At 43.6% G+C, this 26,315-nt stretch overlaps 1 protein-coding gene across 2 annotated transcripts in view; it reads right to left on the minus strand.

The window, feature by feature from the left end:
- Window positions 1-1,083: 1,083 nt before the first annotated feature.
- Window positions 1,084-26,315, minus strand: part of ASXL3 (ASXL transcriptional regulator 3) — a 306,825-nt gene continuing 281,593 nt past the window's right edge. For both annotated transcript variants that reach the window (XM_085605686.1, XM_085605685.1), the window contains exons 10-13: window positions 22,232-22,328; window positions 19,725-19,830; window positions 8,904-10,878; window positions 1,084-6,478 (exon numbers count right to left, since the gene is read on the minus strand). In XM_085605686.1, coding sequence (XP_085461812.1) covers window positions 2,915-6,478; window positions 8,904-10,878; window positions 19,725-19,830; window positions 22,232-22,328 — 5,742 coding nt within the window. In that variant the 3' untranslated portion in view covers window positions 1,084-2,914. The remainder of the gene's footprint in view (window positions 6,479-8,903; window positions 10,879-19,724; window positions 19,831-22,231; window positions 22,329-26,315) is intronic.

Below are 26,315 nucleotides of genomic sequence, written 5' to 3' on the forward strand. Positions count from 1 at the left end.
ATTTCACTAGCAATAAAAGGGGGATTGATTTCCTAATGGCAGCAAGCCGCCAGTTCCTAGAGATGAATGCAGACATGCCCTTTCAGCACGACATGGCACTAGAGCTTGGCCATATTGCATCTCAGGAATGGAGGGGTTTGGGCACTTATACCTTTGGCTGTGATCAGCAGAGACATTTTTAAGGAGGGACTTAGAGGTTCCAGGCATGCACTGGAGGGGAGCGATGGTGCCCAACTCCTGGAAATAGCAGCTTTCTACTCTAGAAACCTACTCATTTGCGTCCTTCGAAAAAGACAATGGGTCTTACTTGGAGTTGGGGGATGTAGAACATCTGCCAAAACTGGTGGATATCTCACCCGCCGTGTTAAGAGCGTGTTGATGTCAATGGCACTCTAATTACAATAGGTAGAACATAAGTCCCTTTTTGGCAGATGTCCTCCCCGCAGAACTCTAAATAAGGACTGAAGTTCTCATTCTTACTGCAAAGGCTTGAAATTTGGCATTTAATGTTTGCTGATTAAGATAGTAGTGGACGTCACCCCTCGAACAGCAGTACCATTCATTTGCAAAATCTTTTCCTCATACTTAAGGTGAAGCTTCATATTATAAAACATTATATAGAACCGTTCTTTTCTCAAAAAGCAAACTAACTGCCTCAGACTTTGTGCAGATGTTTAAGCATCAGTGAACCCCATAGATGACTCAGCAATATGCCATTGCTTGCCTTCAGAATTCCTAACTCGTGCCCTCCCACTTTATGCTGCTGACAGAGCCTGTATATTTGATAGAATCAACTCTCAATAATGGGCCAGGCCTCTGTTTGACTACTCTAAGAAATCTGGCAGAAAAGCTAGCATTATCCGCAGATTCCAGGAGTTTGAGGAAATGCGTTGTTCCTCTATCTTAGGCCTCAACCACCTGTGCGGTCTCCTTCTGGAGTGAACTTTCAGCTAGCTCAGAACTGTACATACTTTTCATTTAATTTGGAAGGAGTTAAAAATGCACTTCGAAAGTTGCTATTAAAGTTTTCAATTTCTATTTATCCAGACATTGCACCAATCCTTTGTCTCATAACGTATTATGTTTATTTTTGCTTTTTTAAGTTTATATTTTGTACTTATGTTTTTTCTGCACAGCACTTTAACAAGTTATTAAGTCATAATTTATGAGCAAAAAAAATAAAAATAGATTTATTTACTGGGGTTTAAGAAAAAACATTGTTTCAGGAGAGTCGCTGGTACAAGTAGCTGCACTGGTACATAGTACAAGACCAGGAAATTCCTTAGAGGGAGTAGTGACTGATGCTCCTATTTAAAGTGTCTGAAATAGGAAACAGTTCTAGCCCTCGAGACATACAAGGATGCTAGTATAATGTCACAATATTAGGTTTTCTACTAAAATAATTTCTGAAAACCGAAACCATGATGTATCAGGAAACACTAAGCAAACTTAAAATGTTGCACACTTAAGATGCATGTGCGTGATTGTGGAAAAGGGGAATAGTAAATATACATTTTAGCATCAATTTAAATGACAATTAACTCCACAATGTGGATTGCAAGGCTCGTTAGTAGAAAATGCCTTTAAGGAAAGCGAGATCTGACTTCAAATGCCCTAAAACTTGAGGTTTTATATTTATAGCTTTTGTTGGACTAACTAAAATATGTATGATTTGATGGTACAGTACAAGAGCTTTCAAAATCACAAATGCAGAAATTGAGATTTTGAGAGACTTTGCACTGCAACAAACTTGCATACTATTTTGTGTTGCCCCGACAATATGTACCAAAACCGGTAGCTTTTAGTTTAAAAGAAACAGAACACCTTTGTTGTTTTACTGCTTTGATAGCTGCTAGAGTTTTATTTCTAAAGCACTGATTAAGAGCGATTTGATCTAGATTATGGTGCCAAATATTGGCCCACTTGGGCTGCAGTCCGGCCAGTTTATCAGCATAGGCCATGAACATATAAAGATTTCCCAGTTAGGGTATGAAAATGTATTTCATGTGGATATACATTTTGCCTGGCAAGGCTCCAGGTGACTGGGATCACCTTTAGACACCCCAGGTCTAGAAGCATGTTTTTAGTTCATATGAAAATAATATAATTTAAATAGAAATTTGAGACTCCGTATGTGTAATTAAATCATCCATATTTTCACATAATTCTTCAAATCCTCAATGTAGGCAGAATACAACCCTTTGAGGTCAGTCATGAACAACACACTTCATCACAATATTAACCCGCCAACCCCTTGAGTGCGGGTTTGCAAACATTTCATTCATCACATATTTAAAAGTCTTTCCCTTTAAGCTCGCCGATCCAATGTACTCGGCCGTGGAGAAGACAAAGTTCATAGAGTTAGTAACAAATAAATAAAAACAAAGGCCAACTGTCCACACCTAACAAACAGCGACACTTCAACACTGCCCGGCTTACACTCCACTCTTTTGCCATGTTCCCTTTGTTGATTGTGCGTGGAGTGCAATACACAGATTCACCAAGGAAATCCTGGAGTAAGTGTGCTTTAACCATTTTTCTGCGGAAGGACTAAACTTACATTTCAAAATGGTGTTCAACTTTATGTGCATAGAAACAGACATTTTCAAGCCTGATGTCAACGGTTGCTTATCTGCCCCAGGTCCTGGACCCAGAGTTCACGTCCCTTAAGTGAACATAGAAAACCACGGTTCTGCACTAACAATGGTTTCTCTTTTGCCATGAATGTTTCTGCCCTACCAACCCTGGCAATGTCATACAAGAGATGAGTGAACACTGAAACGGAGAAAATTCACAGAAGAAAACAAACAAAAAAGGGCTGTTAATAATAACCAAAAAGGTCTTGTGTTTCTGTCTTTTTCATATTTCTCTTCTGCAGTGCTTGGAAATAGACAATGCATCTCTGATTGAGTTTCTATCGCACAACTAAACAGGCTACACAGAGTTTGGAAGGACCTATGCAGTCGTCGTGACAGAAGGCGCCACAGCCTTTGCACACAATCATGGCTTTCAGCCTGCACGAGCATTTTAGTTCCAACTCATCGGCGCTGCTGCTGTCAGCAAATTTCTGAACAGGAAGGGCAGAGTTCTGGGCAGGCAGGCCTGCGCCGGGGTTTAGGCCACTTCCCAACATTCCTATGGACTTTTCAATGGCCGACGCTGCCCTCTTGAAGTTCGTGGTGCCGAAGTGAATTGTGGGATAGCTCCCGCAGTGCTGCTGCGGATGTTGCGTCTGTTTCTGCACAGCGTGTTGAGGGAAAGGCTTCTGCGGCTCAAGGGGCAAGTAGGAAGAAAAGTCTGAGTTTTTTAAAGCGAAAGCTTTCAAATGTTCTTTTAGCTCGTTCTGTTCGCAAGCAGCCTGCTTCATGCCCGTTTCGTCACTGCTACTGCCGCCGCCTAATCCCTCTTCAAACGAAACGGGCTCAGATTTGATATTGCTACCGATGCTCACAGGCGGAGGCCAGCCGAGTCTCTTAGTGGTTTCCATGGGAACTACTGGATGCTTTTGATCAGACTGGACGTCAGCGTTGGGTGGGGAAGGATGAACTAAAAATGGATGCTGCATATTTGGCGGGGTATTGGGGATGTCGCCGCTTTCTTTCATCTGATGGCTAGGAGAGAAAACATTCCCTAGCCTCAGCGGCTGTGCTGAAGCGTGCGGCTCTGCCAGACCTTTCTGGTCTATACGTCTGTTAAAGGCAAATGCATTCGTGCCGGAAGGGGACTTTGCGGAACCTTGCGTCATAGCAGCTGTTGGAACAGGACCTCTCTGAGCCATAGACATTTGGTAAAAATGCTGTCTGTGCGTGGCACTAGGGTCAGTCTGAAAGCTCCCGTTTTTATCAACGTGGTACAGGCTCTGCTGGAAACTGCATGAGGGGAGGGGTCTTTTCTGCTGTTTAATCTCCGGGCTATGGGCCATTATGCTTGGAACCGGGTGGTTGTTTAACCACTCCTGTTTAAATGGTTGTCCCTGCCCCAGATGATTCATATTTGAAGGAATGAGACAAGGAGCCCCTTTATCAGTGTCTGATGACATCTTCCTAGACTCACACTTCACATGCGTTTCGTCACCCATATTTCTTGCCATCCTTTTTTTGGGATGGTTCTCCCGCTTCCGCGCATGCAGTGGCGCCATGCTTCCCAAAGGGTACACCTTTCCTTCTGGAGTAGGAGACCTGGATGTTGGATTTTCAATGCTGCTCCTCTCTGAGGTATTCATTTTACATACCGAGGTAGCCTGAAGGGGAAGCCTGTTGATTTCTAGCTTGGTTCCTGACCGCGGGTGGGGTAGGACTTTTTCTAGAGGAAGGTTGCCTTGCAGCAACTGGGTCACCAGAGGATTGTTGGCTTCCACTGACGACAGACGACAACTTGTACTCCCAGGATTGGCATTCCTTTTAAAGGTGTCCGTCGTCAACGGTAAAGAATCTTCCCCACAATCCATAGCGGATGTCTTCGAAGCCTGTACTCCAGCGGCCATTTCACCAACAGCTGAAGGAATTTCATGTCTTGAAAATCCTTCGCCTTCCAACTCAAATGTCTTCTCGGCTTCACAGACTTCAGATTTCAGAGGGTCAGTGACATCTGTTACAAGATTCCGAGAATGCAAATTTGGGATCTGTGTGTAGGCAGCTGGCTCAATTTTCATGTTTTCGAAAGTGCTTTCATCAGAGTACTCCATCTGCTGGGTCACGCTAGGCTGCCTGGCTGTGGATTTGTCTGAGCTCACCTGCTCTTTATCACTCCAGCAAAGTCGATTGTTCGCATTGTACTGACTGCTGCAGCTGTTATCCACCCCAGGTCGGAAGGAAGGAGGGCATTGTAGCGTTTCAGGGAAACCTTGGCAAGGGACAGCAGCTTCACTTAAATTCTCGTGCAGCACAAGGGGGGATTCTCTGAAATTTCTGTAGGTGGCCTGTGAATTACTCTCGTCTAAGTTGGCCATTTCAGAAGTCATGCTGGAACTGTGCTCCATTCCTTCAGCAGGAACTGCCTCAGGCCTGCTGATCACAGACACCTGAGGACAGGATTTATGCATCAGTACAAATTCAGTTTTTGCAGGTCTGAGCTGTGGGTCCACACTAGCATCTAAGTTATCCGTCAGAGGTGATGCTGAAAAGTTAGAATTTAGTGTTGCGCTATGGTTGCTGTGGTCAACAATCACTTTACAAGGGATAGATCTATTTGTGGCAGTCTGAGAAAAAACTAATGGCTTAGATTTACAAGAGAGGTCAGTCAGATTTACACTGGGTGGGGCAATTTCCAAGGTAACGTTACTTAGTTTGGTAGTGTCTGCGAAGGAGGCTACTGTTCCCCTGTTGCCAGGAAGTAGAGGATTGGGTAGCCTTGTGGCAGTGTCTGTAGTGCTTTTGGGGGGAACACTCAGTTCATCACCCCAAGGTAGGATAGACTTATCAGAAGAAAATCTGTTAGCCGCAGTCAATGGGGGAATAAAAACAGAGCCACTGGGGACGGGACTTGGTGAACTCACTCTGATGGATGGCACTGGCACAGTGGGAAATGGGGAATGGACTGGGTTCACTTTATTTGACAGCTCCAGACTTTTCTCATCCACAGAAGCAACCACAGGACTGACTGTCGAATCAGGAACTGTACTGGTGTCATTACCTTTCGGTACAAGGGAAGTGCAAGGAGCGTCAGCTCCCGGTGAGGGTTTCAGCATGTTCGCATTACATACTGAAACTGTAGTGCTTGCACTGTCAATAGACACAAGAACAGAGGTTGTGTCCATTACTGCTGCAAATGGGGCTTCTTTAACGGCTCCTGGCATAGTGTTACTGCAGACAGACACTGGAGCGGGTGTTGAATTAAAAAGCACTGGCACACTGCTGTCTTCGGAAGAGGTAGACAAAGGTGTTTTGTCAGTCGGATGGGGTACAGCTATACTTTCATTAGAGCTTGGTGCAGACAGGTCAGCAGCAGTTTCTGGTAGTGCAGTTGCGTTAAATGACTTTTGCAATGAAATGTTTGATTCACGACCATGGGCAGACTTGCTGTTAGGAGATCTGCAGTTCGGGTTAGCAATGATGACGCCAGTAGATGCTTCCACCTTTGTGTCCAAGGCAGTGAGAACATCGCAGGCAGGAATCTCTTCCTTTGAATTCAACAACTTCCCATCTTTGCTGGGTTGCTGGAGATGGGCTCTTGCTTGATGCTTGGCAAATAGTTTAGCCTTGGTTTGCTCCTTGATATGGGCCAACGTTCTAGTTTTACTACCTTCACAAGGACTTCCTATGCCTCCCGATACAATACTGGCTGCTGCAGCGACGGCAGCAGCTGCTGCTGCTTCTCTCTGGGCTCTTGCTTGTTGCGCTCTTGCCTTGATATCTGCAAGGGTCCTAGCTCCAGTGTTTCGACCTCCACTTACTGACGTGCTTGCTGAAGCTCGTGATTCTGCCTTTGAAATGGGATGGCTCTTGATGATGAAAGGTGGTCCAATTTTTGATAGTTGAATCTAAGAGGGAGAAACAAAAATTAATACAACCGTGCATTTGATCAACCTTAATGATAAAGATATATGAACAAAATCTGTATTTAAGATGCGTGTTTGGTAGGGACAGCGGGTCACACACTGGGCAACAAGCTGCTGAGTAACATGAAGAGATACAATAGAGCACAAGGTCTTAGAAGAAATTGCACTCTAAGACACAAAAGTGTGACAGAGCCTTGCAAAAAACACAAATGACAAGGGTATGCAAATTGCTCAATCTCAGGGTAAAATGCGAAGGGATTTAATTTCCAATAAGATACCTACAGCTCACCTTGTTATCTATTCAACAAACAAAGGAACTTTTTTGAAACGGGATATAGGATCCTACCTGCTCAAATCAATTCTTGTTAACATGGCCTGTGGGAGATACTGGTTACATTTTGCTGAAAGCTAATGTGGAAGGAATCACACAAACCTATTTGATGCAAACATTTATCAATACTATGATCTTTTTAGGTCTGGATCAGAGGTAGCTTTAGCAGTTTTACAGCCTCGTATATTAAATAAAATCATGAATAAAAATAAATTAACTGAGGAGATTTAGACCAGCCCTCTTCATTCACTGTTTTTTAAGCAGTCATTCACATTTTGCGTTCACCCACCACTACACATAGCTTGAAGCAATGGGTAAGCCCAATTTAGCCATTAGATTTGTTAAACGGTGTGTGGTGGCATTTTGCCTGAGCATATCTGCCTAAAAAGTGGTGCACTTTAGTAGCACGGCTCGTCGGCCAATCTGTTATTTCATTTGTTTTTAATTCATCTATTCTTTTATCTTGAAACTTTTAATTTATACTGCATATGCTTGATCAATGAATTGATCATCTACCAGACACACAAAGATTGTGTGTGCAGGGAACATAAGGCCAACCATGAAAATGAATGCTGTCTCTAGTTTTGGTATATATGTATTGTCATTCTAGCAGCCTGCCCAGATGTACCGTTTAGAGTCTATTTAAATCAACAAAAACTGAATTTAAAAATGATGTGCTTTTCCACTTATATTCTAAACATGAAAAAGTTGAAGTGGGGAGCACGGTGGGTTAGTAAAAAAGGTAGGCAAAGGAGCCGACTGATAGTCATTGGGCAAAAAGGACAAGGAACAAAATAAAGAGATCTTATTCAACGGTCTCAGAATTACAACATTCATTCCCGAAGAGGCATTTGTGAGGATGGATACAACATACAGGACTATTCTGAGTATTAAAAATGCTTAATACAAAATCATGCTGAATACCATGCAAGGTGGGGATACAGACGCTCAATTGGCTACCAACTTTAGAATCCGAAGAAATTTCATTACACAAGACGGTTGATGTGAAAAACCTTGCTCTACAATTCTTTATGAAGTAAGCACTTTTCATGTGCTTTTACTCCGTATAATAACTGTTGAAACAATCTGATTATATCAATAGATAGCTGGATTGTGCAATTTTATATCTTAACTGACAAATGCAATGACATTTAAAAACTGATAAGACATTTGGTTTCTATCCTGAATTTTAGAATTGCAATCTGTTAAGACAGTGACAACACTTTTGAGGATACAGCTTTCGAAAAGTCGCCCTCTTGTACGCCCTTCCACCTACAGCCATGATTCAGAAATTAGCAGTTAGGAGGCTCTTAAACACTGAGTGTGGCGCAACTCAGCTCAGTGAGAGTTGGAGTAAATTAGCTTGATAGTGTCAAGCACACATGTAAAAAGAAGAGCTGCAAAGAGAGAAAAGTATCGAAATTGTGAAAGAAAATAAAATTGAACTAATAAATATCAAAACAACGTCAGTTTTAAACCAGTTTCTATTAGTGCTAATTCCCGTGGACCTCTTTTGCTGTGCCTCAAAAAAACCGCAGGTGCATATATTCAGATAAAGAAGAACTTGATCTCAAACTGCAGAGGATACACGTTTCAAAGTTGGGCTTTTAATCTGAGGTTGCCACTTGTGATGTATGTGGTGTCACTAACGCAGGCGAAGTGGACTCACTAATATTACAAAAAGGAGTCAGAACCACTGATATTTAAAAAAAAAAAACATCTAGTACATACTAAAACAATCTTTGGAAGCAACAATACAGTGGATCAATAGAAATAGAAATAAAAACAAAATGAACATCTTGTGGTTTTGGGCTCGTCGGGCTGTTGGAAGTAATGTTTTAAGATGATCACATTTCTAGCTTCATCATCGAACTTTAACAATGTGTATTGCAAATCAAATACGTTTTACCACTGTACATATGACCTGTGTTTTTTGGCATCTCACTTTATGAGAACCAGAATGACATATACAAGGCATCAGATAAAAAAACAACATTCTATCTCTGGGTAAATATGTGTGCTTCTGGGCATAAGCTCACAGACCATTGAATTAATATGATACTCATGAAACTGTACCTTAAGAGGTGGAACCTTTGGCTCTTCTCTTGGTGGCTGCTCCTTCTCTGAAGTAGAAGAGGACCGAGACGGCAGATCATCATCTATTCGGGCTCTCTTCTCCTTGTAGATGCCAAAACTATGTTGTTCTGCTGTCTTTCTCTTTGAGATCTCTGGTTCCCTACTCTCATTTTTTGGCACTTCAGGTGACTTGGCAGGTTCTACAGACTTAGAGTGTGACTTCTCGAACTGATTTGCTGAACACCCTTGCTGTTTATGTTGCTTAGTTTTGGGTATTTCAGGGAATGAAGTACTTTCTGCAGATGAGGTATATAGTTTATCATGTGTTTTAGTCTGCAAAGGTTCGGTGCTTTTGGAGGCTGTCCCTTCAGGCAATGCAGAGGCCTCTGATGAAGAGGGCAGACCTTTTCTATCAGTTCTCATCAGATCATCACTACACGTACCTATCAGTATTTTAGGAGGTGTAATGTCTTTGCTAGAAGCAGCTTGTGGTTTGTGATGTTCTGTGTGTGATGCAGAAGACTGGTGATTTGGGGTGCCAGATTTGGACTCCTCCGGTGTCAATAAATCAGGGATAATGGGTAATCGACATGGACTAATAATGTCAGGAGCACTTGGAGGTTCCTTCTCATCTGCAATAATGTTCTCTGATTCAGACAATTCCGAACTTGTGGAAGTTTCTTCTTTTGATGGGGAAGGAGGGTCCTCAGACAATGAGGGTGATTTTCTCTGTTGCAAATTGAGACACTCGATTGTGGATACACTAGAGATTGGAGAAGTTTCTGATGGCAAAGAAACGCTATTAGCAAGAGATGCTTCAGATACTAATGCTACAGAGGAGACGGAAGAGGTTTCTGATACAAAAGGTATGTCAGACATAGGGGATGGTTCAGATGTTAGTGGCAAGTTGGAAACTGGTGAGGCTTCAGACGTCAAGGGTAGAGTATACATTGGTGAAGCCTCAGACATCCCGGGGGAAGCAGACATAGCTGATGTGTCCGATGTTAAAGATGTGTTCAGACTTTCTTCAACAGACTTCTGCTGAATTTCAGTCTCAATGTTTTCTGTGCTGGACACATCGGATGAAGAGGTTGCCTCAACAGATGCAGGTGTATTGGGGTCCTCTGAAGCAGACTGGGTATCACCACTTGGTGATGCAAAGCTGGCACAAGCATCAGCTGGACTTTCAGAGGAGAAAGAAGTTTCAGATATGCAAGCAGTTTCAGATGAATGTCCTTCGGTGGATGGTTCCTCTAGGTCACTGAGCATTTCCAGTTCAACAGACCTGCCTTCGCTCATCAGCAAAGAGCATACTGGAGCAGGGGAAAGACTTTCCGCTTCTGGTGCAAACATCTCTTCAACATGAGGTTCCTTCTCTGCCATATCATCAACAGAATGTACAGATGAAACAGAATGCGTCGCTGATAAACTTTCCTCTGGGTGATGAATGACTAATGGCGTTTCTTTTTGAGGGACTTCTGACTTTACTATTTCTTCCTTCTCCACTTCTTTTGTGTGTACCTCCTTTAATTTTGACAAACAGTCTACATCATTGTTCATATCAACACAGAACTCAGAGTAGGCTAGAGGCTGGTCTGCCACAGTTTCCTCATGTGAAGCGGCCTGGCTCAAGGCCTTGTCAGAAAACTCTTGCTCCGGCTTATGATTCTCTTCTTGGCATTCACAGATACTTGTCTCAACCTCTTCAGCAATTTCCTCATGCACTATCGATTCTTCTGAAATCAGAATGTCTTCCAATCCCAGCTCTTCCACTAGTTCGTTAGCAGGAACTGCTTCCATGTTACAAAGCGAAAGGTCATTCTCAGAGACATACATTATTTCAGTAGAGATCACTTCATTCTCATCAAATGTCGAAGGGCCAGGCAGACCTGATGTACAGAAGGACGAGCTCTCATCTTCCCCGCTGTTTTGTACAGAAGTGAGCTTCACAGATTCTTCAAACGACATTCCCAACCTATGTACAAATAACATGGCACATATTGTTTAATACAAAGGAACAAGGGCAGCTTCTGTGATACAAAACTGAACACATTGGTTTCATATAATGAAAGTAAGGATATATGTATGTCAACTCCAGAGGCTTTAAACCTGTGCTCTGTCAGAGAATGATTACAAGAACCTAGAACGTGTAATCAATGCTCTGGATGATGTATACTATGGGGCCAATTTATAAGGAATATGCTACTTACCAGTATGCATCTGTTCTTGGCATGTAGAGCTGCAGATCTATACACTGTGCATAGCTCGCCATCTGGTGTTGGGCCCGGATGTTTGCAGTTTGTTTTTCCTCTTGGAAAGTCTTTGGAAGTCACAAGTTCGGTGACTCCTCCCTTGGTTCGTATTGCGCATGGGCTTCGGCTCCATCCTCAGATTGTTTTTCGCCAGCAGGGAAAGATGGAGCGTAGTGGAAACAGTAAAGAAACCCATGTGTGTTGTATCTAAATAAGATAAGACTGGAACGGATACAGGTAGCCGGGGAGGCGGGTGGGCGTGTATAGATCTGCAGCTCTACATGCCAAGAACAGATGCATACTGGTAAGTAGCATATTCCGTTCGAGGCATATGAACTGCAGATTATACACTGTGCATAGATTATATAGCAGTACCCAACCCTAACGGCGACCACCGGCATCCGTTGCAGTTGTTTGGAACAGTGTTTTTAGTACAGCCTGGCCCACACTAGCTTGTTGCTTGGTTTGCACATCTACACAGTAATGTTTTGTGAAAGTGTGCGGTGTTGACCATGTGGCTGCTTTGCATATGTCATCTAGTGGTATATTTCCTAGAAAAGCCATAGAAGCCCCTATCTTTCTTGTAGAGTGGGCTTTGGGGGGAACCGATAGCGTTCGCTTTGCTTTGTGGTAGCAAATCTGTATGCATTTTACAATCCACCTAGCTATCCCTGATTTAGAAATAGGGTTGCCTTTATGTGGTGGAGAGAAGGAGACAAATAGCTGTTTGGTTTTCCTGAAAGGTTGTGTACGTTGGATGTAGTAAAGTAGAGCTCTTTTAACATCCAGTGTGTGTAACGCTCTTTCTGCAACGGTTTGAGGTTGTGAGAAAAAGACTGGTAATTCTACCGACTGGTTTAGATGGAATGGAGAAATGACTTTGGGTAGAAATTGCGGGTTGGTGCGGAGTACAACCTTGTTCTGATGCATTTGGAGAAAAGGTTCCTGTATAGTGAGTGCTTGTATTTCACTAACCCTTCTAAGGGAAGTGATGGCCACTAGAAATGCTGTTTTCCATGTGAGAAATTGCAGCTCACATTTATGTAATGGTTCGAAAGGGGGTCACATTAACCGTGTGAGAACGATATTCAAATTCCAGACAGGTGAGGGTGGTACTCTGGGTGGAATTACTCTTTTGAGGCCTTCCATGACAGGCACTCTGAAAAGCGATAGGTGTTGCCTGTTTTGCAAGTAAGCAGCAATGGCAGCGAGGTGTAACCTAATGGAAGTATATGCTAGGTTACACCTTTGTAGGTGGAGTAAATAACATATGATGTGCTGTATGGGCACATTTAAAGGATTGATTGTGTTGTTGTGGCAGTAAACAACAAATCTTTTCCACTTTGCCGCATAGCATGCCCTAGTAGTAGGGCGTCTAGATTCCCTGATAATATTCATGCAATCAGGGGGAAGGTTAAGGTATCCGAATTCTAGGACCTCAGGAGCCAGATCGCAAGGTTGAGCTGAGCTGGGTCCGGGTGCCTGATCTCTCCATGGTTCTGGGTTAGGAGGCATGGTGAGAGGTGTAGCTTTTGGTGTGGTACTACTGAGAGTTCCAGCAGTGTGGTGTACCACGGTTGTCTGGCCCATGTTGGAGCTACTAGGATCAGTGTTAGGGAATGCTGTTGTAGCTTTCGCACTACTAATGGAATTAGTGGGAGAGGTAGAAAAGTGTATGCAAATTTGTTTGACCAGTTCATCCATATCACATCGCCTTTGGACAATGGGTGTGGATATCTGGCGGCTCAGCTTGGGCATTTTTTGTTTTCGTGGGTGGCGAATAGGTCTATGTGTGGATGCCCCCAATTCTGAAAGAACGGGTGAAGAACTTGTGGGTGAAGTTCCCACTCGTGGATCTGCTGTGTTTGTCTGCTGAGCAGATCTGCCACTGTGTTTTGGACTCCTGGGACGTGTTGGGCCAGGAGAAAGATTTTTTGTGGAATTGCCCATCTCCATATGCTCGGAGCTAACAGAGAGCTGTGGAGAGTGTGTGCCCCCTTGCTTTTGAATGTAGTACATGGCAGTCATGTTGTCTGTGCGAATGAGGACTGCCTTGCCTGAAATCTGCGTCTGGAAGGATTTTAGGGCAAGGAAGATTGCAAGTAACTCCAGATGATTGATGTGGAGTAACTTCTGTTGTGGCGTCCATGTGCCCTGTGCTGTGAGATGTAACGGATGAGCTCCCCAGCCGGAGAGCGATGCGTCTGCTGTTAGGATTATTTGTGGGACCGGGTCCAGGAACGGTCGACCTCTGGAAAGGTTTGTGGTGTTCCACCACTGCAGAGAGCGATGAGTGCGACCGTCTACCAACACCAGATCTGCCAGTTGTCCCTGGGCCTGGTTCCACTGGCGCGCTAAGCACTCCTGGAGTGGACGCATTTGGAGTCTTGCATGGGGCACTATGAAGATGCAAGAGGCCATCATCCCTATCAGTTGCATAAACACTCTTGCTGGGAGAGAGTGTTGAGATATGAATTTTTGACGCAGAGCCTGTATCTTTGCTATCCTGGCATGATTGGGATAGGCTATGGCTTTTGAGGTGTCTATGGTGGCACCGAGGTATTGTTTTGTGTGTGATGGTACCAGGTGGGATTTTTGATGGTTCACCGTGAAACCTAGCTGATGGAGTAGTTGGACTGTAGCGGCGGTGTGTTGCACACATTGATCGTAGGACGTGGCTTTTATTAGCCAGTCGTCCAGATACGGGAAGACGTGAATGTGCTGTCTTCTGAGGTGTGCGGCCACTACTGCTAGGCACTTGGTGAAAACCCTTGGTGCTGTTGTTACCCCGAACGGGAGCACCTTGAACTGGTAATGTTGCCCGTCCACCACAAATCTGAGGTACTTTCTGTGAGACTGGTGTACTGGGATATGAAAGTATGCGTCTTTCAAGTCCAGAGTGGTGAGAAAATCGTTCTGGGAAAGAAGTGGGAGAACTTGTTGAAGGGTTACCATGTGAAAATGGTCCGAATGTATGTAAGTGTTTAGAGGTCTGAGATCTAGGATAGGTCGTAGAGTCTCGTCTGTCTTTGGAATCAGAAAGTACAGGGAGTAGACCCCTAAATTTTGCTGATTTATGGGGACCTGCTCTATGGCTCCTTTTTGCAGGAGGGAGATCACCTCCTGTTTTAGTAGTGCAGTACGTTCTTGAGACATAGGGCGGTGCCTGGGTGGAATGTTTGGGGGGGCAGATGTTAGTCCTAAGCAATACCCTGACTGAATAATTTGTGTCACCCATCTGTCTGAGGTGATTGTCTCCCAGACGTGAAGGAAATGTTGTATTCTACCCCCGACCGGAGTGGAATGGTCTAGAGGGAGTGGGGGAAAGTCATTGGGTATTAGGTGTGGCAGAGCGGGCGGTATTTGTCTTGCCTCTGCCCTTGTTATTATTTCCTCTGTAGCCGCCTCTTTGATAACCCTTTGTGAAGGTAGATTGAGGAGGGGATTTGTAGGACGTGGATGCAGTATCCAAGGAGTAGCCTCTGCCCGTGCTTCGAAAGGAAGAGCGGCGAAAGGAGCGCCTAGGAGTGTGTGACTGTAGGGCTCCCATGGATTTCGCCGTGTCAGTATCTTTTTTCATCTTTTCGAGGGTTTCGTCAACTTTTGGGCCAAATAGATGATCTTCGTCGAATGGGTGATTTAATATAGAGGCTTGTACCTCAGGTTTAAAACCTGAAACTCTGAGACAGGCATGGCGACGTAGAAGGACACTGGTGTTTATGGCCCTGGAGGCTGTATCTGCTGCATCTAGGGCACAGTGAATAGAGGTATTAGTTACTAGCTTTCCCTCTTGAATCAATTCATTGGCCCTGTTCTTATATTTTTCAGGGAGATGGTGCATGATGGTCTCTAACTCATTGTAATGTGCCCTGTCGTATCTGGCCAATAGCGCTTGCGTGTTGGCGATACGCCATATGTTGGGGGCTTGTGACGCAGTGCGCTTCCCTGACGCGTCTAGGAGCTTGGACTCTTTGTCAGGTGGTGGTGCTTCGCCTGACGCCTGAGAATTGGAGCGTTTCCTAGCTGTAGATACCACTAGGGAATCCAAAGGTGCAGGGCCTTTAATATATGAAGGGTCTGTGGGGGCGGCTTTGTATTTCTTATTTCTTCTCTATACGGGGGTTTAGGACCCTGGCCCTGACTGGGTCCTGGGTCAGTGTGTATCTCCACCCCGTGGTAGTGTGCCGCCCTTTGTAATAAGTGGTGAAAACCCAAGGAATCTTCAGGTGGGGATGGCCTAGATCGGTAAAGGTCATCCTGTGGGACATCTGGGATGTCCGGATTATTGTAGTCGTCCCATGGGTCTGGAGATCCAGTAGGGGTGGGATCCTGTGGCACATCTGCTGGATCATAAAATGGGTCTCCTAAGTCGTCTGGGGAACAATGTGGGGGTGGAGAGGGTGGGGAAGGTGGAGGAGGTGGAGGAGGAGGGGAAGGCACTCTGAAAGGAGAGGTAGCAGTGTCCTACCTCTTTGGAGGTGGAGGTGGAGCTGGTTTGTCCAAGTGCCTCTTTTTTGTAGATAATGTCAAATGTCCAGTTTTTGGATCCTTAGTGAGAGTGTTTTGGAGAGGATCCGGTGTAAAACGTTCTTGCGACACTGGTTGCTCGGCCGGTGCCGAAGTTTTCGGGGCCGACGGCTTTTTAGGCTTGTCCAAGCCGTGCTTCTTTGGGACCTCCGATCTTTTGGTCGGCGCCGAAGAAGGCTTCGGCACAGGAGTGTCGGTGCCGAGGGCCTTGTGATGTTTGGTCGGCACCGGCATGGCAGGTTTCGACACCGAAGGCTTTGGTACTGGGTTCGGTGTGGAGATGGAGGCCGATCTTTTCTTCGGGGCCGAAGGGTGTTTTTCGGTACCGATAGTAGGCTGGCTCGAGCCCGAGCTGCCGGAAGGCTTAATAGGCTTCTTTACCGGGCCCGAAGGTGGGATGTGAGAAGCAGTATCCTTGGTCTTACCTAGGCGCGAAGGTGTGACCGAATGTTGCGTCTACTAGCCCGTCGATCTCGAATAGTCTTTTTAGAGCGAAAAGACTTGCAGGCGGGACAGTCTTGAGCCTTGTGTTCAGGGGAGAGGCAGAGGTTGCACACCTCGTGGAGATCGGTGTGGGGAAACTTGGACCCACATCGAGGGAACTTCTTGAAAGAAGTTCTTTCCATCAGCCGAGACCGGAGCCGGAATAGGCCCGAAGGCCGCCGTCGACGACCGGAATCGAAGAAGTGCCGAAGAGAAGGTGATTAAGAAGATTTATTATCTGAAGGATCTCGATGACCGAGGATTTTGCGTCTATCGTTGAACTGGAAAGTTCGGAACCGGAGCGCGAAGTATTACATCCGAGCCCGATGGCGGAAAAAAACGATCTGAGGATGGAGCCGAAGCCCATGCGCAATACGAACCAAGGGAGGAGTCACCGAACTCGTGACTTCCAAAGACTTTCCAAGAGGAAAAACAAACTGCAAACATCCGGGCCCAACACCAGATGGCGAGCTATGCACAGTGTATAATCTGCAGCTCATATGCCTCGAACAGGCATTTATTAGTCTGAGAACTAGTGCTACAGGAGTTGTAGTTTAGATAATCATAAATGCTTTTGTTAAATGGATATGAAAAATCCAACTCCCTATTAATAGTAACAGTGCAAAGAAGGCACAGTCCTTTCAATTCGTACTGACTGACTATATATATACACACACACACACACACACACACACACACACACACACACCCCCCCCCCCCCCATTTAGTTCTTTTACGGCCAAATTCCACAGGATTATTTGGCATCTGAAGTACTACAAGTGTACTATTTTACAACCAGATAAATTACTTTTTGAATTGGCCACTTGTGTGATCGTGAATCATACAAATATGTTTGATGAATTTACTGCATCCGCCAAAAAGCGACAGATGTCCAGTCCGCCTTATTTAGAGTGTATACATTCCTATACACTCTAAATAGGGTGTACAGGACATCAGCAGCTTTAGAGTAGATGTCCCGCATCTACCAAACTTGAAATGAGACAAACGGAGAGAAGAAAAGGTCTACTGAGATCTTTGGTGGGAAGAAAATAAAAAGGCACAAACTTACAATAACGATTAATATTAAAGGATGAATACAATTTTGGAGTTTCGCATTGAAAAATGAATTTGATGGAAGCGTGGCAGGGAAACATGCTTGTATTTACATAATTCAAAACTAATATTAAAGTCAACTACTTTGGCAGTTCCGCTACATTTTTTTGTGATGTGTGAATATTTACTGTGAAGGTATCAAATTGAAAAGAAATGGCAGCATGTCTCACTTGTATGTTCACAATGGTGAGAGTTAAGATTTATTTCCTCTGTTCTTAAGGTGTACGTATCTGTTTGAACCATGCTGCTGTCTCGACTTTGAAATATTATCAGTAGGTGCAAAATATGGAGCCCAGATCTTCGTGGATTTGAAAAAAAGGAAATGCGAGGCGTGTAGTGCACATAAATGGGACAGGAGGCCAGTGCAAAATAGAAGGCACACACTGGATTTTATTTGATTTCAATCTTTTTCATATCTACAGCAGGCAGTTTATGAGACCCCAAAACTGGAAATGCACAAGGCAATTATTTATCTCCTTCTCCTACATAATTTGGTAGACCACAAAGAAGGGACAATCAGATCTACGCTCAGGTAAAATAAATATTAAACAAGTCATCTGGCTTAATTCTAAATCATTCTATTGATCACTGCAGCACCTTTAACCCAGCTGGTATCAAACTGAGCTATAACATTTTAAGCGTAGACAGCAGAAAAATAGTTTCTTATCGATTACAGAACTGTTACCTCTTGCTCTTTCACAAGTAGCTGCAACTTTTGTTGCTATTAGCACAGCCATAGCTGCACTTCAGAGAAGTTTTCAATGTATGAAATTAAATTTGGAACATTGCACGTGCACATCTCTGGGCATACCTGCCTTTCACCCTAATGCTTACCCCTGGACCAGATTGCCTAACTCTCGAAACAAGAGCATTTGCCAAATGACAATGTATAAGGAGTATTGTCTTAATTGATCTTTAAATATTTGCTTGATCAAGCAAGTTGTTATTGTTCCTCAATGGCACTTTAACCTATTGCAAATGTCTATTAAGAATAATCTCTTCAACCTATGTCTCTTTGTGCTTTGCATTTGTTAACTTAGTGAAATGAAAAGGTTAACTTCATGCTTTATTGGCTAATGAAACTTTTAAGATATTCTACACGGATAAATGATGATAATATCTTATATCTTTGATATAGAAGATCAAAGATATAAACGGATATAATATATAGTTCAATACTTAATTCCCTAAGGCACTGTCAGATTTTCACAGCATGCAAGAGATACTACAAGTTAAATTCAAGAAATACAAACAAAACAAGACACTGTACTCCATACTTACACTACTCATCAATATCCTACCACATTACCATAGGAAATCCATAGGAGGCACAACTTTCTCAGTACAAACCGTCAACCTCAAACTCACTACATACCAACATTTGAATCTCCCAGGAGCATATACACTTCAGAAGACAGCTGAACACAGTAATTTACAAGATAACTGCATCATTCCACATCCTGGGGATAGTACCCTCAAAGGTCTCACCTTCAAGTATAATCTTCAGCTTACACCCTACAGATAGAGAACAACCCAACCAGCAAACTACTTTCTATATGCAAGTATTCTAAGAAGGGCTGGCCCATGGCTCACCTGGGTATTACATAGTTTTGTCAATTTCATATATAACATTTCTGCCCCACAATAATACTAATACCATAACACTCGGAGGTAGGCAGACAACTGTAACCTAACCCTTTTCCACTCATATAAGACATATCTGCTACAGGATGGCCATCACTAGCACTGAACAAGCCAATTAACAAACCATCAATAGCTGAAGAGATCTGTCACATGTTGCTGGCCAAGCGGAGAACTTTAATTCAGCCCACCACTGCAGGTCCCAAATAACATCATACTATGAATGCTTCTTTATATCTGTGTGAAAAACTAGTGTAAATGGTTGGATGGGTAATGAGAATGCATACAGAAGTCCATGTATGGATTCAGATCTTTTGGAGTGCATCTCTGAAATAAGTGTGTGGTCTTCGGAGTTTTGAACCAGCTAAGAAAAGAAAATTCCTGGAAATGAGCACAACACTACCAGTGTTGAAGCTAATCTCTCGCTAGCTTTTGCAGAGAGCACACATTTAGAAAATCTGTAGAGTATTGCAGAAAGCATATTCAATAAAAAGCACAACAAGAAAAAATATTGGGATTCTTCATCCCATCAATTCAACTGGACATGACATTTGGCTTTAAGGAAACACTAGAAAAAATCTAAATAAATTGATTTAAGGTAGGTGAAACATCGTGACATAAAGAGCATTTTTATTAAAAAATCAAAGCAATTTTCATTCTCTTGTAACTTTAAAAAGAATAAGTTTATTTTTTATTTAGCAAACCGTAACTTACTGTACGCTTGGAAAAAATAATTTATTTGGTCATTTCTTTTATTAAACGAGTGGCATGGGATATTGTATGTATAATTATGAAAAACACTTACTTTTCACCATAAAATCTTTCAAAGAATTTAGCTTTCCAGGGTTCAGTTTTCTTTTCTCTTTCAATTTCTAGTCTGATTCGCAGCTGCATTTCTGGAGTAAATTCCCCTAGAAAACAAACAGTTGTATTCAAAAGCATGCAGACATTTGCAGCTCATGTTTCTCCTTGAAAATGTTAGGACAAAGAGAACATAACGGTAAAACAATTACAAATTATGAAATATACATTGATAAAGGTAATTCAAGCATCTGAGAGTTGCACGTACACCAGCGTGTATTTAGTTATTAAATAAAGCAGTCCAGTCCGGTCAATTCCAAAAATCTATTTTGCAGGACCCAACATTATTCTACTGTGTTTTGTGCCTTTATCAGCGATGGCTAAATCCATGACTATGTCATTCCGTCTTTCTGTGCATTTAAATTGAATTGAAATGGAAACTGGGGATAATGAGAATAATTTACAGACAAGACAACTCCCAGGATCCTAACTCTTGTCGAAGTAAAATAAGCTAGTGCTTTGGTGGTCGTTGCTTATACATTTTACAGGATGAAAAGATTTTTTAACACCTACGGAAAAGAACTATCTTTTTCCTAAGTAAATAAAAAACGTCAACAGCAGCTGAATCTACAGAAAAGCATATGTTCCATCGATTTGGATGAAGATGAGACATAAATTCAAAAAGTTACTTTCAATTTCGAAAGCTTCAATTTATTTATTTTAAAAAAACATGGAACCTGTAATAGCTATGAATACAGGTGAAGGCATATGCTGCTGTATGCTTCTGCTTTACAGCTACACTGTAATATTTTGGAGCATCCTCCAATCCTGGAAGTAAGTTAATTATTGAGAGATATATTTTTAACCCACTCTGGCTTCTAATAGCAGTGTCCAAAGCATAGTTACTCATGGAAGATAAAACTTTAAACCACACAACAGAAATGAGCAGTACATTTCGGTGTTATGACTGAGGGTGGGTGAAATCACAATTTTACCCCGCAAAATTGCATGTAATTATATCAGAGTTTTGCCAAATTATGCCTTTAAGGGAAAAAGTGTTTCCTGTTATCTTGTTTAACTTTCTTCACACAAGAGTGCACTTAAGTAAAATCTTAGCAAAAATATGTCACTTGGTAAAAAAAAATTCTTTGCAAATAAGTCTCTTGCATGCAAAAATTTCAATTAATTTCAGGAAATTCGTGTCACACAAATTTCAGTAATGATGCTAATTTTGCCACCGTATTAAAAAATGTCTCTCTACTTACAACCCTATTCATATTAGCAGAGCAAACATCATTGAGATGCTCTGATCACAAACTACAATAATGTCTCAAGGCCTTTAACCATAACAAATATTTCAATACAAAATGTTGGATGAGGTTTGTATTTAGGTGTGCGATCTGCTGAGTGAGTGGATTTTAATTATGAATAACAGCAAACATATCTACTGTTTGGTGTTACATTGGAAGAAGAATAGAAGTATGAAATTAGGAGGAAATGAATATTTAAAAAAAACAAAAAATGTCTAGATCCAGCCAAATGGTGGGATGATTAATAAATGACTGGGCTGGAAAGAAAAATCAAGGCAGTGTACAGGACACAAAGCCCAAATAAATCAGTGACGGTGACGATTTTCAAGGAAAGGAAAATGGATGGAGACGGGGGGTGAAAATATACATCTAAGATCTTCAGGAGAAAAAGTACATTGTTGAACAGATCTTTTGTAGTGATTTGAACTCTGCGAGAAAATGGACAGGGAGAGTGCCACAGTATGCAGCAATCAGAAATGTAAACCATTCAAGGTCAGAAGAAGAGCCAGGCAGCAGCAGTGAACTTGCTCTGAAGCTTGCTATACAGGCCCGCTGCTTATTCGAATAGCTGGAACAGTGCAGTCAAATTCTGCACTTCCACAATGTGGAAGGTGAATAAAAGGAAACAGAAAAGGTCATGGCTCTTACAAATGCATTTGGGGAAAGAAACACTTTTTTGTAGCTCTCCTGGATGAGATAAGAAATTTGAGGTAAAACAGTATGAAAGAAGATGCAGAATGATGTGGCCAGAGACAAAGGAGCGGTGTTTTTACACAGATTTGTCTGGGTTAAATGTAATGGCAATATGTAAGATTAGCCCACCATTTCTCGATGAAGGTCTTATACAAAAAACCCAAAGAGAATTGGAGAACATTTGAAGAAGCTATAACACAACTATGAACTCCCTACCCTACTCATGGGAAATGAAGGATTTAATACACTGATAAATGGAACAATTTAGCAGCAAAGATTAAGTTAAGATGTGCAGCTTTGTATACAAACCTCTCTGAGCAAACTGATTCATAAAGATTAAATAATCTCAAAAACAAATTTAAAATAATCAGTAATTGAGACTGAATCTGGTACCGCTTACTAATTATTTGATAACCTACATTATTAACACCCAAAAAGCTCCAAGCGCAAACATTTAGCGCAAAAATATATGTACTTTTCAATAAATATAAAATTGAATACAGCTTACCTTCAGACAACCGCTGTTTCCACCCTTGTGCCGCATATGCAAAGAATTCGTTATTAAGAGCTGAATTATTGAGCCGCAATACTCCATCACTTCCCATCTAGAAAATAAACCAGTCAACATAAAATAGTGTCAGCATTTATTTCAAACACCATACACTGTTTGGACACAGAAAAACAGTTTTAGCAACAGGAATGTGATCTAGGATGTTGATGAAGAGACATGTGGAATGATACAGATTTTACGTACAGAAATCAAACACTGTAATAGCTCTAGTATATAAACAGCAGCAAACTCCAAATTTATAGCCACAAACTGTGAAGAAAAACTGATAGCTGCAAATGTAGCTTAAGTCCAGAACACCAAGCAGGCTCAGCAATCACAAGCGGTCCTCATCATGCTGCAAACCTCCCACTGCAAAAAGAACAATTGATGGACAGAATGCAGAACAATGTCATACATTCACCCCAGTACAGAGATCTGGGCCTAAATCCATCGTTTTTTTTTTTATCACCATGCCATTCCAGTTTGGACCCAGCCATATGCAAATCAGACTTGCGCCCAATGGGAACAGTCCAGCCCGAACTGCCAGGCCAGGTCCTCCCTGGACTGGAAACAAGCATCCTAGGACCGGTTTCGGGCTTTCAGCCCTCATCAGCAAGGATAGCTTGACTCCAGTGGCATGGTGAGCATGGGACCCACGTCTGGGCATACCCGTCCAACTCGGGGTGACAAATGCAAAAAGAACAATTGATGGACAGAATGCAGACCAATGTCATACATTCACCCCAGTACAGAGATCTGGGCCTAAATCCATTGTTTCTTTGCTCACCATGTCTGAGAAAGTGGCTCTGTATATACTGTTCCCAAATAGGTACAGTGTGTACAGAGTCCACAGTCCCCAGAGGTTTGGCAGAGGTTAAAGTTAGATATAACCGTACTCTCTAAAGTGGTAGCTTGGTCGAGTAGTAAGGCAGTATCAGAGGACAGTGTAAAGCATTTGTTGTACACACTCAGTCAGCAAATGGTCTCACACACTCAAGAACTGAACTCTAGGCCAATGGTTTATATAAAAAATATATGGTTGTTTTATTTTAGAACCAACACTAGGTATCAAAATATACTTTCTCAGAATGAGATGCTTTAGTTAAATACTTTGCAATAGGCAATTGACCTTTGAAGATAACAGTTACAGTTTTGTTGCAATAGGCAACACAATTTCAAACACAATAATACATTGAGCTCAATGTGAGTGTTAAGTTATTTGCAATTGATTACTTTCAGGATTACTTTTCTAACTCCAGGACTGGATCCTAGATTCAGTCCTGGGACAGTTCTTGGAAACAAGTGAGTAAATTCGTTTTAGTTACTGTTGTGAATTTTAAGCAATATTTTGCTATTTTAAAAGTTGACACTTCGAAACTTTTGCTAATCAAATTACCAATGTTATCCTATGGAAGGAAATTCATTTAGCAGGTAAGTAAGGTTATGGTTACTTTTTCTAGGTCAGTGTTGGATCCTAGATCCAGCACTAGTGTATCACCTGTAAGCAGTTGAGAAACTGCGTTTAAGTTACACAGGCGATTTTTAAGGAATATGTATAAGTTTGCAAAATCGACACTTCGAAGAAATTTCATAGAAAAACAGTCAATGGTTCCCTATGGAAGAAAATTCAAGTTACGTTCTCGTTACTTTTGTAATCCAGGGCTGGGCTCCTAGGCTCAGTACTGGGACCTCTATCTAAAACAGGAAAGTAATTACATTTTCACAGTTGGTACGATTTTTAAAGAATATTTGTAGTTTACAAAAATCGACACTTAGAAGAAATTTCACAGAAAAACAGTCAATGATTTCCTATGGAAGAAAATTGGGTTAGTGGTAAGTACGGTTGTGAGTACTTTTCAGGGTCAGTGCTGGGCACCAAGATCCAGCACTGGGATCTCTCCTAATAGCAGGTGAGTATTTCCGTTTTCGTTACTCGGTTGATTTTAGGTGAATATTTTAAGTTTTAGAAACTCCACACTTAGAAGAAATTTCAGAAGAAACCAGTCAATGTTACCCTATGGAAGAAAAGTGAGTTATCGGCTTTTGGGTAAGTACTCGACTGGCAGAGTTAAGGTGCTGGGCGCAGACTCAGGGGTCTCCCAGGGTCAGGTTGGTACAGTTGTTACACCCTCAGCGGCACTGGGGCGGTCAGGTGCAGAGTGAGTTAGGCCCAATGTTATCTTATGGGAGGCAGGGGGGCCTTGGTTGGTGGCTGCGGACTAGCAGGCCACGCTGCTGTGGGAGCTGGGCTCCTGGTCACTTGCTCAGGGCAAATGGGGAAGTAGGTAGGAGTAGAAGTTGCACTGCCAGGGCCACTCGGGCGGCTTGGTGCAGGGTGCTTTTGAGCCTTCGGGCGCTCAATGGACTTCAATGAGAAAGCTCAAGGATGAACAAAGGCTGCAAGCTTGGGGACGAAGATTCTTCGGGTGCCACCACCACTTCGAGAGGTAAGTTGGGTAGTTGGAGGATAGGCAGGTACCCAGGAGTTGGGCACAGGGGGCCGCAGGGCGCCGGGGTGCCTTTTGATGTCGGGAAATCTTACCCTCTGTTGATCGCGGTTGGGGGGGTCCCTGGTTCTGAGGCTGCAGGCGTCGTCGGGAGCGTCGAGGCGGGTCCTTGGGTGCCGGATTCGGGGTCACAGTCGCCGGGGGGACGTCCTCAGGGTCTTTGTCCACTCTGGCACAGGCCAGGCTTGGCGGGTGCAGTGTGCGCAGGGTTCGCGGTTCCGGGCTGATGCCAGGGGTTAGAAACTTGCTTTGAGCAGAGCCACTGCTCATGGGAGTCCCAGAGGCTCAGAGTAACAAGGTAGCCAGGTCCTCCGGGGTTTGTGAAGTTGCTGGCCACAGGAGGTGCCGGGATTTAGCTGGCGCAGGTTCAAGGGTCGACAGGCCGGTAGGGCTGGGGCCAAAGCAGTTGGTGTCTTTCTCTTCTCAGCAGCTGCACGGCAGGTCTTTTTTCTTCTTGTTCTTCTTTGCTTTTTCGGAATCTGAGGAAGGAAGGTTCAGGGTGCCCCTAAATACTAGATTTAGGGGCGTTACAGGTAGGTAAAGGGCAGGGACCAATGGGTCTCTGCCCTGGGGTGGGTACACCCCCTATCCTGCCACTCTCCTGTGGGAGGGGGGCAGTAGCCTAGTCCTGATTGGGCAGGGCTTCCCATCTTCAAGATGACGAGAGGCCAGAGAGGTGCTTCACCTCGCCTCCCCTACCTGAGGGGTGGGGTTGGCAGAGGCTGGCACATCCCCTGTCCTTACTTGGGGTTTCCGGACAGTCTTCCCGCCAGAGTGGGGGTCAGAACCGGTGGGGGCCAGTTGCTGGGTACAGCAAGTGGCCGGGAGAAGCTCACAAAGGCGGCATGCCTTTGAAGCTTCCCCCTGCCCATCCTGGGGGAGGAGACCTAGCACCTCGCCCAGGATGTGCATTGTTGCAGGCCCAGGAGAGCGGGGGCTCTCCACCCAGGGGTCCAGCAACATGTCTGCTGTGTGGCAGCCTCTCTGGCAAGACGTGGATTGTAGGTTAGGTTTCAGGGGGCATCTCTAAGATGCCCTCTGTAGTGCTTTGTACATTAAATCCCACACTGGCATCAGTGCGGGTTTAATGTGCTTAGAAGTTTGATACCAAACTTCTCAGTCTTCAGTGTTGCCATTATGGTGCTGTGGAGTTCGTGTTTGACGAGCTCTCAGCGCCATATACTCTTAAATGGCAGCACTGCACTTACAATGCCCAGGAATGGACCTGGGTACTGCAGGGGCACAGGGCTCATGCTCCTGTGCCCACACCACTGGCATAGGGCACCCAGCTAGAGGGGTGGCTGACGTATGCCAGGGCAGTGTAGGTTGTTGGCATGGCACACAGGGATGTGGGCCATGTCGACTCTTTGTTTTGTCTTGTACCCATACACTCAGCCTGCAAGGGCAGTGTGTTTGTGTTAGGGTACAGGGCCTCTAAGGGTGGCACAATAAGTGCTGCAGCCCTTAGAGGCCTTCCCTGGTCACAAGGCCCTGGCTACCTAGGGTACCATTTACCAGGGGCTGACATGTGGCCA

The sequence above is a fragment of the Triturus cristatus genome, chromosome 5_1 (assembly GCF_964204655.1).
Source record: "Triturus cristatus chromosome 5_1, aTriCri1.1, whole genome shotgun sequence".
Taxonomy (NCBI): Eukaryota; Metazoa; Chordata; class Amphibia; order Caudata; family Salamandridae; genus Triturus; species Triturus cristatus.